Source organism: Arachis hypogaea, chromosome 14 (assembly GCF_003086295.3).
Source record: "Arachis hypogaea cultivar Tifrunner chromosome 14, arahy.Tifrunner.gnm2.J5K5, whole genome shotgun sequence".
Lineage (NCBI taxonomy): Eukaryota > Viridiplantae > Streptophyta > Magnoliopsida > Fabales > Fabaceae > Arachis > Arachis hypogaea.
The window spans coordinates 127,367,607-127,381,464 of NC_092049.1; the positions used below are offsets into that span (position 1 = coordinate 127,367,607).

At 34.2% G+C, this 13,858-nt stretch overlaps 2 protein-coding genes and 1 pseudogene across 2 annotated transcripts; 1 reads left to right on the top strand and 2 right to left on the bottom strand.

Annotated features, from left to right (window-relative positions):
* Positions 1-998: 998 nt before the first annotated feature.
* Positions 999-7,054, bottom strand: LOC112744067 (DEAD-box ATP-dependent RNA helicase 8). Its single transcript, XM_025793534.3, has 10 exons — positions 5,744-7,054; positions 4,841-4,901; positions 4,054-4,288; positions 3,319-3,557; positions 2,734-2,985; positions 2,466-2,646; positions 2,045-2,133; positions 1,891-1,964; positions 1,687-1,814; positions 999-1,497 (listed from the first exon to the last, which is right to left on the bottom strand). The coding sequence occupies exons 1-9, from the start codon at positions 6,046-6,048 to the stop codon at positions 1,736-1,738; spliced, it is 1,515 nt and encodes a 504-aa protein (XP_025649319.1). The 5' UTR covers positions 6,049-7,054; the 3' UTR covers positions 999-1,497; positions 1,687-1,735.
* Positions 7,055-7,700: 646 nt separating this feature from the next.
* Positions 7,701-12,176, bottom strand: LOC112744068 (acetyl-coenzyme A carboxylase carboxyl transferase subunit alpha, chloroplastic). The gene is made up of 12 exons (XM_072214886.1): positions 11,983-12,176; positions 11,836-11,886; positions 11,318-11,753; positions 11,134-11,208; positions 10,515-10,622; positions 10,252-10,412; positions 9,923-10,037; positions 9,662-9,816; positions 9,517-9,568; positions 9,364-9,432; positions 9,190-9,267; positions 7,701-8,822 (listed from the first exon to the last, which is right to left on the bottom strand). Exons 3-12 carry the CDS (start codon positions 11,708-11,710, stop codon positions 7,830-7,832), a joined length of 2,199 nt encoding a protein of 732 aa, XP_072070987.1. The 5' UTR covers positions 11,711-11,753; positions 11,836-11,886; positions 11,983-12,176; the 3' UTR covers positions 7,701-7,829.
* Positions 12,177-12,756: 580 nt separating this feature from the next.
* LOC112743160 (uncharacterized) lies at positions 12,757-13,620 on the top strand (annotated as a pseudogene).
* Positions 13,621-13,858: the final 238 nt, after the last annotated feature.

A 13,858-nucleotide genomic window follows, 5' to 3' on the forward strand; every position in this document is an offset into this window, starting at 1 on the left:
ATAATTAGTTTGTTTATAAAAAAAAAACTCATGCATGTATTGTTAAATAATACCTACAAGCAAAAATTCTTGAAATTAACTGAACTGTTAAAAAAATTATTATTTATAAAAATATTTTCATATAAATACAATAATTAAAATTTATTAAATAAGCTAACATATTTAATTAAATAAATTAATATATTACGTATAGATAAGACATTTTAGTGATTATCTTTACAAAATAAATTTATATAAATAACTAACTTACACTTTTTTTTTTTTTACCAAAAATAGAGACACTCAAACTTGCAATTTTAGATGAATACGGAGAGAATATACTATTTTTACACCTTTATCTTTAGTTCAATCATACTTAAGTATAAATAAAAAATTAATTATTCATACAAAAATACAAGTTAAAATATAAAATACACATTAAAAATTAAATAAATAATATATTTATATATATAATAATTAATTTAAAAACCATTTTTTTATATTCAAGTAACATTTTCTTTTCTAATTTTCTCAGCCGGATTCGGTCAAAGGTAGAACTTAAGGTTAAATGTTGAGCCATCAAGTTCGGTTCGGTTCGGGGCATGGGTTCTGTGATTTGGCCTGGGCCTTGTTTGGCACCAGGCACTGACCCAAAAAAAAGGAAAAAATCTTTTGTCCTCTCCCTTTGTGTTGGTTCAATAAATTATGCCATATAAATAAGAAAAATAAACACACGCTTATCCTTTGTGCTAATGTTTGTAACATCAGATTCATTGGTTAAAAAAATAAAAACATGAGCACCCATCTTCATTGCTAAACTTCACATTGTTTTTAGTAAGACTAATTCATTATACAAACAATTACAACATTCCGATATGATCGTTTTCTATTGCATGTCACGTGAAACTAATAGCCATTTTATAACCCATGAAATTGAGTTTTGCAACTTCGCAATTTCCACAAGGAGATGCAAAATGTGCACCTTATATTGTGCAATACTAATTGTGAAGTGAACCACATTGAAAAATTAAAATAGCATAACCTTGGATACAAAATGCTGCTACAACTTTGCATTCATCACCATGAATGCAATCAACACAAACCAGGATCACCATGAAACAATGTTCATGTAACATACTATGTTGAAATATCAACCACCACTAAGAACCTTATAGGGAAATCCACAATACCATAGTAGAATTCCAAGGGACATCTTCATAACAAACATGGTACATTCCTAAATATAGTTGAGGGGATTACCAACAAAGTCAAACAAAACGAAAAAGACTATTTAGTAACAAACACATCTGCATATGTTATCTGGCATTTAAAAGTCAACATTAAACATGCTGAAGGTCCTAATAATGTCCCAGGGCTCTCAAGTATCAACAGTAGAAATGAACGAAACAGTGTTCGTTCATGGAAGTGTCTGACAATGACAATACCACAATTTTCATAGCATATACACATTTAAAATCATGCGCGCGTGCTTGAACGACCCTCATATTTCATTAAAACCTGTAAAAAACATACATGCAGCAATCAACAACACAACAGAAAAATATAACTGAATCACAGACAACAAATTGGTGAACAAAGTAGAAACAACCGAAATTTTGACATCAACAACTCTCTTGTGGGATCATTGTGTTTCCAATGAAAACAATTTGCAGAAGTGATAATTCAGTAACAAGACTAAGTACTCACCATGACTATTCGCCACTGTCAAGGGTCCGACACGGGTATTTAGCACCACTCACCGGCAATATATAGCCTGATCAATATGTGGTGGAATTTGTTTTATTTCAGTGCCAAGCTCTTGTTCAATCCTATATCTGCACAAATTGATGGAAACAAATCAGAAAACTGCAGAAAGTATATCTTAGCTTTGTACCTAACTCAAATACTTACAAATTGAAGCGATCCTCATATGTAATCAAGTTTACTGCTAAACCAAGGTGTCCAAACCTTCCTGAACGACCAACCTGAAATCAAAGGAACATCAATAAGGACGAGTAGAAAGAACCACTACCAATATAGTGAAGAAAGTAGAAATCAAGCATACCCTGTGCAGATAGGTTTCTGAGTTCTTCGGAAAATCAAAGTTAATAACAACGTTGACTGCTTGGATGTCTATACCTCTAGTAAAAAGATCTGCGGTTGATACAAGATTTTTTTTAAAAAATGGTTAGGACAATCTATCTTCGAAAAATAAAACAACTGATAAGGTATAATTAACAAGGGATCAGCATCCACTGTCAGTTTTTCTTACATAATCAGTGACTCGACCAATGAAAATTGATGTCAAACATACAAAAATGAAAATTACTAATAATAATTCTAAGAAAATAAAGTAAACAGGCACAGAAATAATTTGCATATTTTAGATGGCTACATCAAGCAGGATAAGCATCAACCTGACTCAACTCAAAGAACTCAATAATTTTGCTAACTTTAGCAAGCATGCTATAATGCCAACAACATACCAGTACAAACAAGATTCCTGCATGCACCATTGCGAAAATCGTGAAATACTCTGTTACGGTGGTCTTGCAACATCTTGGCATGAATATAGAAACAAGAATATCCAAGTTCTGTTATTTTCTTGGCAAGGAGTTCAACCCGATTCACTGAATTACAGAAGATGATTGACTGGTTTATTTGAAGCTGTAAAATATTGACATTGTTGACTTGTTAATAAATTCACAGCTGGTAAAATTGGGAAAATCCAGTATTGACATAGATAGCACATACCTTAGAGAAAAGAGTATTTAGGCAGTGGACTTTCTGTCTCTCTTCCACAAATGCATAATACTGTGTAATACCCTTCAGAGTTAGCTCATCCATAAGATTAATGATATATGGCTTTCGAAGATATCTATCTTTGAAGTCCTTTACAGTAACGGGAAATGTTGCAGAAAACATCAGGATTTGACGGGTTGGAGGAAGAAATTGAATCAGCTGCTCTATTGAAGGTTGGAACTCCGGGGACAGAAGCTTATCAGCCTGAAAAAGAACAGCATAGAGCTTCAATAGACAAAATTGGATTACCGGGCTGATGTTAAAAGTACCACAAAATAAAATGCAACGGAAAAATCTGAGATTACTGATAAGTGAATATTTACGACAAAAATCCCAGATGCAATAAACAGGTATCAGAGAACCTAGTGGATCAGGCTGAACCTATGTAGAGGACAATCCCTTCTATCAACATAAAATCATTTTTTACCGTCATCTTCCTAAATCTCCTACTCTCCTTTAATATACAACATTTTCAAACAGTTAAGGATTATCCCCGAGATACTATATAATCTAATACATTTCAGGTGAACTCATTACCTCATCCATAACTAGCATAGAGCAATCTTTCAAAACACAAACGCCCTTCTTTGCAAGATCCAAAATTCTTCCTGGAGTTCCAACCAGCAAATGAACTGGTTGATATAATCGCATAATGTCATCTTTTAGGCTGGTACCACCAGTTGTTACCATAACCTGAATTTTCAAATGTTTTCCGAGTTCTTTACACACTTGAGAAGTCTGCAAGGCCAATTCTCTGGTTGGGACCAATATAACAACTGCATCATAGAACAAATCCAAATTTACTACCAGAATATAACATCAATACTCGATCAAAAACCCATTAGCCATGAACTAAAGAATAACGAAGAATCAAATCATGCATCAACAAGCAATCAAACATATCCTTTACTTTTCTTTCTTTTTTTGGGCAACCAAAATCCATCAATGCCTTGTTTCATTACTACATTACTTTTCAAGTGCAACAACTTACAAACCAGAAATCAGTGAAATCATACAGGAATTTCAATAAGTTTAATTGAAATAAAGCAGTTCTAAGGATCTTTTGCATCTTCCTCTAATAAAAAAGCTGAAAAGTGAACATTTAGAAAAAAAATATAACTTGCTGGAACTTTCCTATCTTCTCTCCCAGTTTTAACGACAAATTCAGTGCTTGGAAGAAGCAAAAGTATACAGAAAGAATTACAAAAAATGAACAAACAAAATTTCAATGAGAGCGCATCTTGTTAAATGCTTATGGTAAAAAAGGCATACCTTGAATAACATTATTATCTTGATCAATTTTTTCCAATGCAGGAATACAAAATGCAGCTGTTTTGCCTGTTCCATTCTTAGCCCTTGCAAGAATGTCACTGCCAGTAAGAGCAATTGGAATACTTTCTTCTTGGATTGGTGAAGGTCTCTCAAAACCCTTCTCATATATTCCCATGAGCAGCTCACGCTTCAAAAAGTAATCCTCGAATTCATTTCCTTTAGTTGCCGTTACATCCTGTAATAAAATGAAGATCGGGATATAAATATATAATTTGTTGTTAATCTATAATTACTAACTTCAAACCTTTTGTCTTCAAAAAGTACTAAATTGAAGCTAAAAGTACAAAGTGTGGATCCTACTGCCCATAAATCCAACAAAAATGAAAACTCTGAACCCCATGAATAAAATGTTTAAACAATTAACACAGTCACCAAATTAAATGCCATTTCACCATTTACAAAGAATAGAACTTGCAAAGGAAGTCATAGCAAATGCAGTTTGTACGTTTTGCATGTATGGCTGTATTTTAAAGTCGATGTCTAAGTACTGAAAGATGGCAATCTCAAATGCCAAAAAGAGCACAGGGTACATAAAATGGTGCATTAATCAACATAATGAACTAAATTCCCCAGATCATATATATATATATAGTTGCACCACTTCAAGGATCTCAAAGGGAAAAACAAAGTTTATATCTCAAACAAAATATGATAGAAAATAATCCATATTTCATATAACCAATCACTTGGAGCATAAGATAATAGTTTAATCTTTTCATTATCATACCTCAGTCTTATAGCGTGTATCAGGCGGTGGAACCTTTAATCTTGCCTTCCAATCTTGTGAACTAAATAAAGGAAATCAAATTGAGGACCTCACAATATTAGAACACATTTTTCCTTAGGCAACAAAAGGTGTTATAGCTTCATCCAACCAAAAAAAAGGAAAGAAAATGTCACTCCTTATCATAAAACATTTTGCAACAGAATATCAACAAAATTTTGGTTATGTTAGACAATAAAAAATTTCGTTTGGTAATCAAAGTTGATGTTCTACGCCCATTTAAGACATCATCTTTCAAATTTCCATATTACACACAAATATTCCAATCACATAATTCAATTAGCATGACTCAAGTCTTCACCAAATAGAAAGTAGCAGCAAAACCAAAAGTAACTATAGTAGATAAACCAGCAAATTCAAATTAGCATCCAAGGTAGCATGCTGGTTTCGCCATTGAAATGAAGAAAACTTGAGCTGAAAATACTCAAGCTGTCTAAATAACAGGTGTACAGCATCAACAAACATTAATCACAAATATCATATATAAGAAGATTGCCTCACTGCTATTCCTATCATTCAGCACATATTCTAAATCACTGTTTGGCTATCACCCACTGAAAAGAGTGACTAACATCAATGAAATCCTAACCCACGTTCTAGCCAATAACTCTAGCACTCATTAACCTCTTCAAAATGAAATGCACATCATCACCACCAACAACCACCTTTTCCCACAGAATGGAATCAGTCACATGGATCAAACAACACAAATACATGTCCATAGAGAATGCATACACCGAAATACACAAAATCTGATATTTGAGAAAGTAAATACAAATAACTTCATAAATAAATATGGGCAAGTACCAAAACACAAATTACACAAAGAAAGCATCAAAATACAACCTTGAGTCCACGGCTTCAGACTGTACGGTCTTCTCAACCTCCTCAACAACGTTATTGTCATTACTTCCACCGCCACCCAATTGGGTCCTTCTCAACCACTGTTGTTGTTGTTGTTGCTGCTGTTGTTGTTGATGTTGTTGCTGATTCTGCTGATAGTGCTGGTACTGATGAGGATGCTGCGGCTGAACCATGTGCCTTTGCACATACTGTTGTTGAGGTGGCCTTGGTTGAAACCCAGTGTTGAAACCACCATTTCCACGACCTAATCCGATCCCAGGTGGGTACCTCGCTCTATTGTTGTTCATCACCACCAAATTTCAAACCCACAAACAAGAGGGAAAAGAAAAAAGAAGAATTTTCACTACACGAAAAAAGAATTTACAAGAATCTGTTCTCTCTCTAAAACTACGAAGCTAGGGTTTTCTATCCTCTGGATCGCTGAGATATTGGATGCCGAACCCTTTACGGGTTTTTTTCTTTTCTAATGGAAATGAGGTTTCAATTCAAACCTAAACTAACAAAATCTGGGAGAAAATCTGGAAGTTTTTTTACTTTCAACGAATCATACAAGAAAGCGGACCCAACGAAAAAAAATTGGGTAGTTTAGGGTTTGGTTTCCGGTGGTTTGAGGAGGGGGAAATGGTTCTTTTTTCTTCGGTGGTGGTGTTGTTATTGTACACAGATCTAGTAAGCAGCGAAGAGTTGAAAGGTTTGATTTTGATTTTGAGTTTTGATCGGAGGAGAGAGATGATTTGTTGAAATGATGAAGAATTCGAAGAGAGAGAGAGAGAGAGAAAAAGTGTGTGATTTTCTTTTCTTTTTTTTTATTCGGCATTTGATAGGTTAGGGACTTAGGCTCCAAATGGCGTTTTTTATTTTTAATATGGAGGTAAGTTTGGTGTCTTGCCTCGTTATGGAGTACACAGGTGCTTGACCTGCATGTGGTGACAGTGAAACACAATTCGGACCGAGGGAGTTGTAGTGGTAGAACTCGGACGGTCCGTTTTCAAAAAAATAAATTTTCATGCAAATTCGGAGGGTCCGTTTTCTAATTAAAAAAAAAAACTAATCGGAGGGTCCGATTAGTTCACTGTTAAATTTAAAATTTTCATCCCTCACATTTCGGACTCTCCGATTTAGTACCTCATTTTTTTTGGCACACAACTCCCTCCCTCCGATTTCTTGCTCCATTGGTACAGCCAAAAGCTACCTCACAACTCCCTCCCTCCGAAGCCAAAAGCTGTCCCACACCCTTGTAAAGCACTCCTTTACTCCATGCCAATGGGTTACACACATAGATAAAACATATCTAAATTAATGAGTCTCCAAATGGGCTTGGTCTTATTGATTGATTATCTTTTTTGTCTTAATTAGTAAAATTTGAAAATAGTCTATTTTTAGAATTTATTTTGTTAAATAAGTTAAATAATGTAATAAATTAATATTTAACATCTCTAGTAATAAGGCTAAGATTAATAAATATATTTATAAAAATAAAAAAAAAACTTATTTAAACACTCTTTTAATTTAATAAATATTTAACATAATGGTCTATCATTTGTATTTTTTCCCTAAAAAAAAAGTGTTTCTAAGGTAAGAATATATTACTGATTTGGAAAAGGAATAATAATAAATAATAAAAAAATTGGAAGTGAAATATTTGATATAAGAAATGTAGAAACAAGATAGCATAGTGAATCATGCATATGGTGCTGATGAAAGTTCACAAAGACCATAACTTGAGACTTGAGAGGGAAATGCTATTGGTGAAGAGTGAAGATGTTTTTTTTTAGTAAAGAAAAATTCCAACAAAAAAAAAATTATTATGTGCAATGCACAAGTTCTTTATAAATTTAGTAAAAAAATTTACTCTTTATCCAATTTTACTTTTCACTTAACAAATTTTCAACTTGAAAATGCATAAGGTTGAATCCAAAACTATCTAACGAGACTGATATGCATAAACAGGTGTATATATATGTGCAACTCAAGATCACAAGATGTTATTTAACCCCTTCATTTCTACAATATTGACTAAGATGATAATTTAGACATAAAAACACATGATCATGATTCAATTCTTGCTTTAGCATCTACCATTTTCCTCACCAATCTTGTCCTCAAAACCTGCCATGGACAAAGATTCTACCTCCTCCTTCATTCTCTCAATCTTTTCCTTCACTCCAGCAGCATCCAAAGCAGCGAGGATTCGCTCTTTTATGCCGGCTTCCATCTTCTCAACATCCTTAGAATCCAAGCCTTGTGCTATCATATTCTCCAGTTCCTTAATTTGATCCTTAAGGCCTTCTTCTGCATTCACCACCCTATCAATTTCACCAATGATCTCATTGTTCAACTCTACAATCTTCTGTTTTATATCTGCTGGTGGAGTTTCAACATTCTTCTTCATCACTCCAACAATTTCCAAGTTAGCTGACTTCAAAACCTCTTCCAACTCTCTCTGAACTTCCATTGCTTTCTCTACCAATTCATGATCCGGCATCCTTTCCTGAGCATCCATCAGGCTTGCAATCTTCGCCTTGGTATCGGCCGAGAGTTTCTCGTTGAGCTCGTTTCTTAGTTTCTCTTGTTTTACTTTCATCTCTATGAAACTATTTATAGTGTCTAGCTTCTTAAGCTTCTGTTTTAGTCCTAGATATGCTCCCGGCTGCGCCATCTTCATATTTATCTCTTCCATGATTCTGTCCACTTTTTCCTCCATGTTAGTACTAAGAGGTTGGTTTGAGTTCTTAGATAACTCCATTCTTACTGATTGAACTTTCTCTGCTAGCCCCATTGAAATGATTGCTTTGGTGATCTCCTCATCTACTTCTTTTACAAGCTTCTGAATCGATTCATTCGTGATAGGATCAGTTGGTCCCTTTGATTCTAAAATTTGCTTTCTCAGAGTTTGGAGCTCTGACTCGATATCAGTAAGAGTGGACGAGTTTACATCGGACGGCTTCATGTTTCTCTTCCTCTCTGGCTCCACAGGTATGCCTTCTTGGAATCCTCCAATCGACCGGAACTTGAGATGTCTATGGCGAAACAACTCTTCTTCATTCATTTTGGTCAGCTCCTATTGTAAAAGATTTCAATGTTTGCATAATTGGTAGATAAGAACAACAAAAACAACCAAATCTTTTCCACTAGATCAAATGAGCAAATACAAAGAGTCATAGCTTAGGCATTAGCCCTTCTTTGGTAACTGTCTCGAGACAGAAATATAGAGATACCATGAGACACAAATCTATTTAGAGAAAATGAATAATTCGAAAACAAACATGTCTTTGTCCTATGACAAAATTTGCACATTTTTCTGTATATCTTGTTTTGAGACAGTTTCCATGCACAACCTTAATTCCACAAATTTTCTTTATGATTTCTTGATTTAGAAGAAAATGCAATCACATGTTCACAAAGATGAGATTAGTTTTATTAATTACCTCCATGGCCTGAGTGAGTGTAAGCTTAATTTGCTGAGAAGTCCAAGTAGGATCAACATGTGCACCACCTAATGGTTCCTATATGAAGATCATAGTACTAACATCATTTCAAAACTCAAAACACAAAGAAGGTCATGAGACAAAATCTCTAGCAGGGATTTTCAATTTGCTTACAGGAATAACACCATCAGCAATTCCAAGTCTATAATGTTCTTGAGCTGTAATTCTTAGCTTTTCAGCAGCCTATACAAAACTAACTAAAGTCACTACAAAATTGCTCAAATGTTCAAAGTAAGCCAAAAATCAGAACTGATTTAAATTGATTACCTTAGGAGCAGCTTTGGAAGACTTCCACAATATTGCAGCACAAGCTTCAGGGCTAGATGATAGAAGTTCATCAACAAACAATAGAAAATATTCAATATATATGTGATTTTTTTTTTCAAAAAGAAGGGGAAATTAATATAATTACCTTGCTACATAAAAGGCAGAATTCTCAAGCATGAACAATTTATTGGCACAAGCAATGGCAAGTGCCCCACCTGAACCACCTTCGCCGGTTACAACTGTTAGTATAGGTACCTTGAGACCAAACATTGTCCTCAAATTATGGGCTATTGCTTCACCCTGCACAAGCATATGTACATTAATCAATGTGAAGTAAATTAAACTATGTACTAATAGTCCAATTCCCAAGGTTAATGGAAAAGAAAATGAATGTGCACACACACACTTGACCAAGTTCCTCAGACTTTAGATCAGCATAGGCACCAGGAGTGTCCACAAATGTAATTATAGGGAATTTATGGTGATCTGCATATTTCATCATGCGCAAAGCTTTCCGGTAACTGTTTCGAAAACAACAATCGTGAAGGCTGATTAATCTTCAAAACAAAGAGGATATATTACACTGAACTTCCCGTGATTAAGCGATATATCCACTAATCTTGGAGGAGGTCATAGAATGACTTAAATTTTCATAAAACATCATTGTTTAAATTCTTAGTTTTATTTTTATAACTATTTGGTGTAGAGTGTAATCAATTGAAAGATGAAGCATACCCATGAGGAGTTGGCATTGCAAAGTTTCGAGTAATATTTTCCTTTGTGTTCCTACCTTTCTGATGGCCTATGAACATGTAACTTTTACCATCCATAGTCCCTAAACCAGTCACAATAGCTGGATCATCATAGCCTGCTCGATCGCCATGAAGCTCTACCCACTAAAAGGTTCCAAAATTAACATAGAAAATATTAAGTGGGAAATTTTCTATAAAAGTAAGAAAAGAAATTGAAAACAGAAACCAAACAAGCCTCTGATATACCTTCTCTGTGATGTTAAGTATATGATCAAGAACTGTTGGCCTATTTGGATGTCGCGCAATCATCAACCGTTGGAATGGTGTTAAGTGTGTGTATAGATCTTTCAAAGCCTGTTTTCAACTTAAAAGAAATTTGGAATTAGGACAATCTTGAAGTTGTGTCAATATATGAAATTCCTTGTGTTAGAAGTTTCACTACTAACAAACAAGGAACTTACAGAAAGATATTCTGCCGATAAGTTATTTATCGACAGATATACCGATGAAATTTGGCCATTGGTTTTGTCCCTAGTATAGTATGAGCTGCATAGTTTGCAGCACCAAGATCTATGCTAGGTCTGTCTTCAGTAAATTTAACTAAATTACCCATATCAATGAAATTTGACAAAGAAAGCTAAATACTCTGCTGAATAAGGTAATGTTTTTTATTGCATATATCATAAGTCCATGATACTTTTGATGTTGGTTTCAGTTACTGCATTCCTCATAACATTCAATTTTAAATTGAAATCAATTGAAGCTGAAGAAATACAAGAAGGTACCAAAGTCATCATTAAACCCTAAGACATCTCATGCAAATATCTAATAATCTAACAACATAACAAAACATGTTTCCATTTACCTGTTGATATTTGCTCTCCAGAGCCTCAATTTGATTGCTGAAGTCTAAGCCGGTGTCATCTGCCATACTACGTACCTGTCATGAATATTCGACAAAGTTTTTAAGCGTAAACCTGCATGATACAAATAATTCATCAAATTATATTGCTCTACTAAAAATGAGATCTTCTTTCCTTAATTATTACCTCTATAATCTTTTTCTCTAGATCAACAAGTGGTTTCTCAAAATCAAGTGTGACAGGTTTAGGTTTCTCAGCCAGAGGCTTAAAGTGAGAAAGGTAAGTCAAGTATCCACTACTGATATTTGGATCCATCTTATCAGGCCATGGATAATCATGCTTCTTTCCCTTTCTAATCTTTGCAGCTACATTGAACCTTTGCCACTTACCATTGTTATTAGGATTAGTATTAGTATTATTCCTTGAACTAGTTAAATATTTTGGCCAAATGCAAATTGCCCTTGAGCCTCCAAGAAAATCTTTTCCAACACATTGATTTGCTGACTCAATTCCATGTTCTTCAATAATCAATCTTCCATCCATATAATAATTCCCTCTTGTGAGTGACATGGTATTCATCTTCAATAGCTCAGTTTCTTGTTCATATACAGGCACATGCAAACTAACATTGAAAGAAGAAAAATGAAAGTGAGAAAGAGATTAAAAAGGAAAAAATTAGAAAAAAAAAGAGGAATGCAGATTACCTTTTCCATTACACAAATTACTTCCTTTATACTATTTTTTTCTCCTCAAGCCTTCTCAGTAGCAAAACAAGAAAATATGAAGTGTGTTTAGAATACAATTATAGGCCAACTTCCATTATTTGTCTAAAGCTCTAAGCACGTGAATACCTTGGAAAATTTGAAGGGTTGTGAGTTATGAGAGAGATTCAAGAAGAGATGATATTAATTGATCACTGATGAATTGTGTTAGGATAAAAGAAACAGTGTGTGGATTCTGAATTTCTGATAGATGGTGGTGTTTCCAACTAAGTTGGATGGTTAGGGAGAAGAAAAAGGTTGTGATTGGAGAGTGCGTTACACGTGTTGTGAAATGCTAAAATTACAAGTAAATCCTTACAATTGAGGATAGTGTACACATCATCACAAATATGGATAACTGATCACACCCATCACTCAACAAAGGGTCCCACTATCATGCACATGTGCTTTTTTTCATTTCTCAAATTTTATTTTCATCTCATTTCTCTTTTAAAAATTGAGGAAATATCAAATCAGAATCCGAAAAATTCTGACGCTGATAAAATGGTACTTGATTTTTGTTATTGACAAAATGATCTCCAAAAAATTTTAAAATTTGACAAAAGCGACCAACTACCAATTGAATTACCTAAAATTAATGTTTAAAGGTGACGTATCAGTTAATAATTATAATAATTACAAAATTTACTCACTTTTAATTTTTATAATTTTAAAAACACCCCAATTTCAATTTTTTAAAAACTCTAATCCTCTTTTTTTTCCCCTAAAACTCTTATCTCTTTTTCTAAATCATCATCATTTTCTAAAACCGTAATCTCCTTTTTTCTTCTTCTTTTTCCTCTCAATGATGCCATTTTTGGGAATCAGGTAGTGATTAACAAGGCTCTAGTTATAATTGTGGTGATGGTGGTGGTGATAGCGGCAGAAGATGTGAGATCTGCTGTAGAGGTATCACATGGAAGATCCTGTGTTCTTAAGATGATGATTCAGTTTGCGATTGGGAAGGTGTGAGAAGAGGGAAAATGGACGGCGGAGATTCGCGATCCAAGGAAAGGTGTTTGCATTTGGCTTGGAACCTTCAACACCACCAAAGAAGCTGCCATGGCCTATGACAGAGAAGCTCATAAAATTTCCGGAAAGAAAGCTAAAGTGAACTTTCCCAACGAGGATGACGAGCACTCCATTCAACAATCTCGTAACATTATTCCAAACATTCTTCCTCCTCCCATTTGAAGATTGAGTAATCATCCTCCTTTGTATCAATATGGTGATACCAACAACAACAACAACATGAACAACCAGGTAACACTCTGAACCTCAACTTAGAGTTTGGTTACGATCTGAATCATGGAGGAACTATTGGTGTTGGTGGTGCCATCAATGCAGATCCATTTGTGAGTTGTGTTGATGATAATTCTGAGTATGAGTCTGGTTCTGGTTTGTCATCGGAGGTGGCAGGTGGATCAAGTGGTGATCAACAACATCAAGAAAAGAAGAAGAGCTACGAAGTGGAGAAGCTTTTGGAAGAGCTAATGGCATATGAGAAAAAAAATGAGAAATGAAAAAGGGATTGAGTCTTGAGAAGAAAGAATTGAGTATTAGAGAAGCATCTTTGGTTAGAAGAGTAAGAGGAAGGAAGAAGGTAAAGGCAGCAACCAATGAAAATGAAGAGGATTTAATTGGAAAAGAAAATTGGTGGATGATGATGAGGAAGGGGAAGAGATGAGAGTTTCAGAAGAAAAAGGATTAGGGTTTTTAAAAAATTGAAATTGGGGTGTTTTTAAAATTATAAAAATTAAAATTGAGTAAATTTTGTAATTATTATAATTGTTAACTGACATGTCACCTTTAAATTTTAACTCCAGGTAACTCAATTAACAGTTGTTCGTTTTCGTCAAATTTTAAAATCTTTCGAAAAATATTTTGTCAATAACAAAGATCAAATACAATTTTGTCAGCGTCAGAATCTTTCGAATACCGATTTGATATTTACCTCTTTAAAAAT

Excerpts from the sequence above, each read along its gene's own strand:
- LOC112744067 (XM_025793534.3), bottom strand. The coding sequence starts at position 6,048 with ATGAACAACAATAGAGCGAGGTACCCACCTGGGATCGGATTAGGTCGT. Across the intron at positions 2,986-3,318 it reads CTATGCTAGTTATGGATGAG|GCTGATAAGCTTCTGTCCCC; the intron begins GTAATGAGTTCA and ends GTTCTTTTTCAG. Across the intron at positions 2,647-2,733 it reads TAAATACTCTTTTCTCTAAG|CTTCAAATAAACCAGTCAAT; the intron begins GTATGTGCTATC and ends AATATTTTACAG.
- LOC112744068 (XM_072214886.1), bottom strand. The coding sequence starts at position 11,710 with ATGAATACCATGTCACTCACAAGAGGGAATTATTATATGGATGGAAGA. Across the intron at positions 10,623-11,133 it reads TGGAGAGCAAATATCAACAG|GCTTTGAAAGATCTATACAC; the intron begins GTAAATGGAAAC and ends AGTTGAAAACAG. Across the intron at positions 10,038-10,251 it reads GCAATGCCAACTCCTCATGG|TTACCGGAAAGCTTTGCGCA; the intron begins GTATGCTTCATC and ends TTTTCGAAACAG.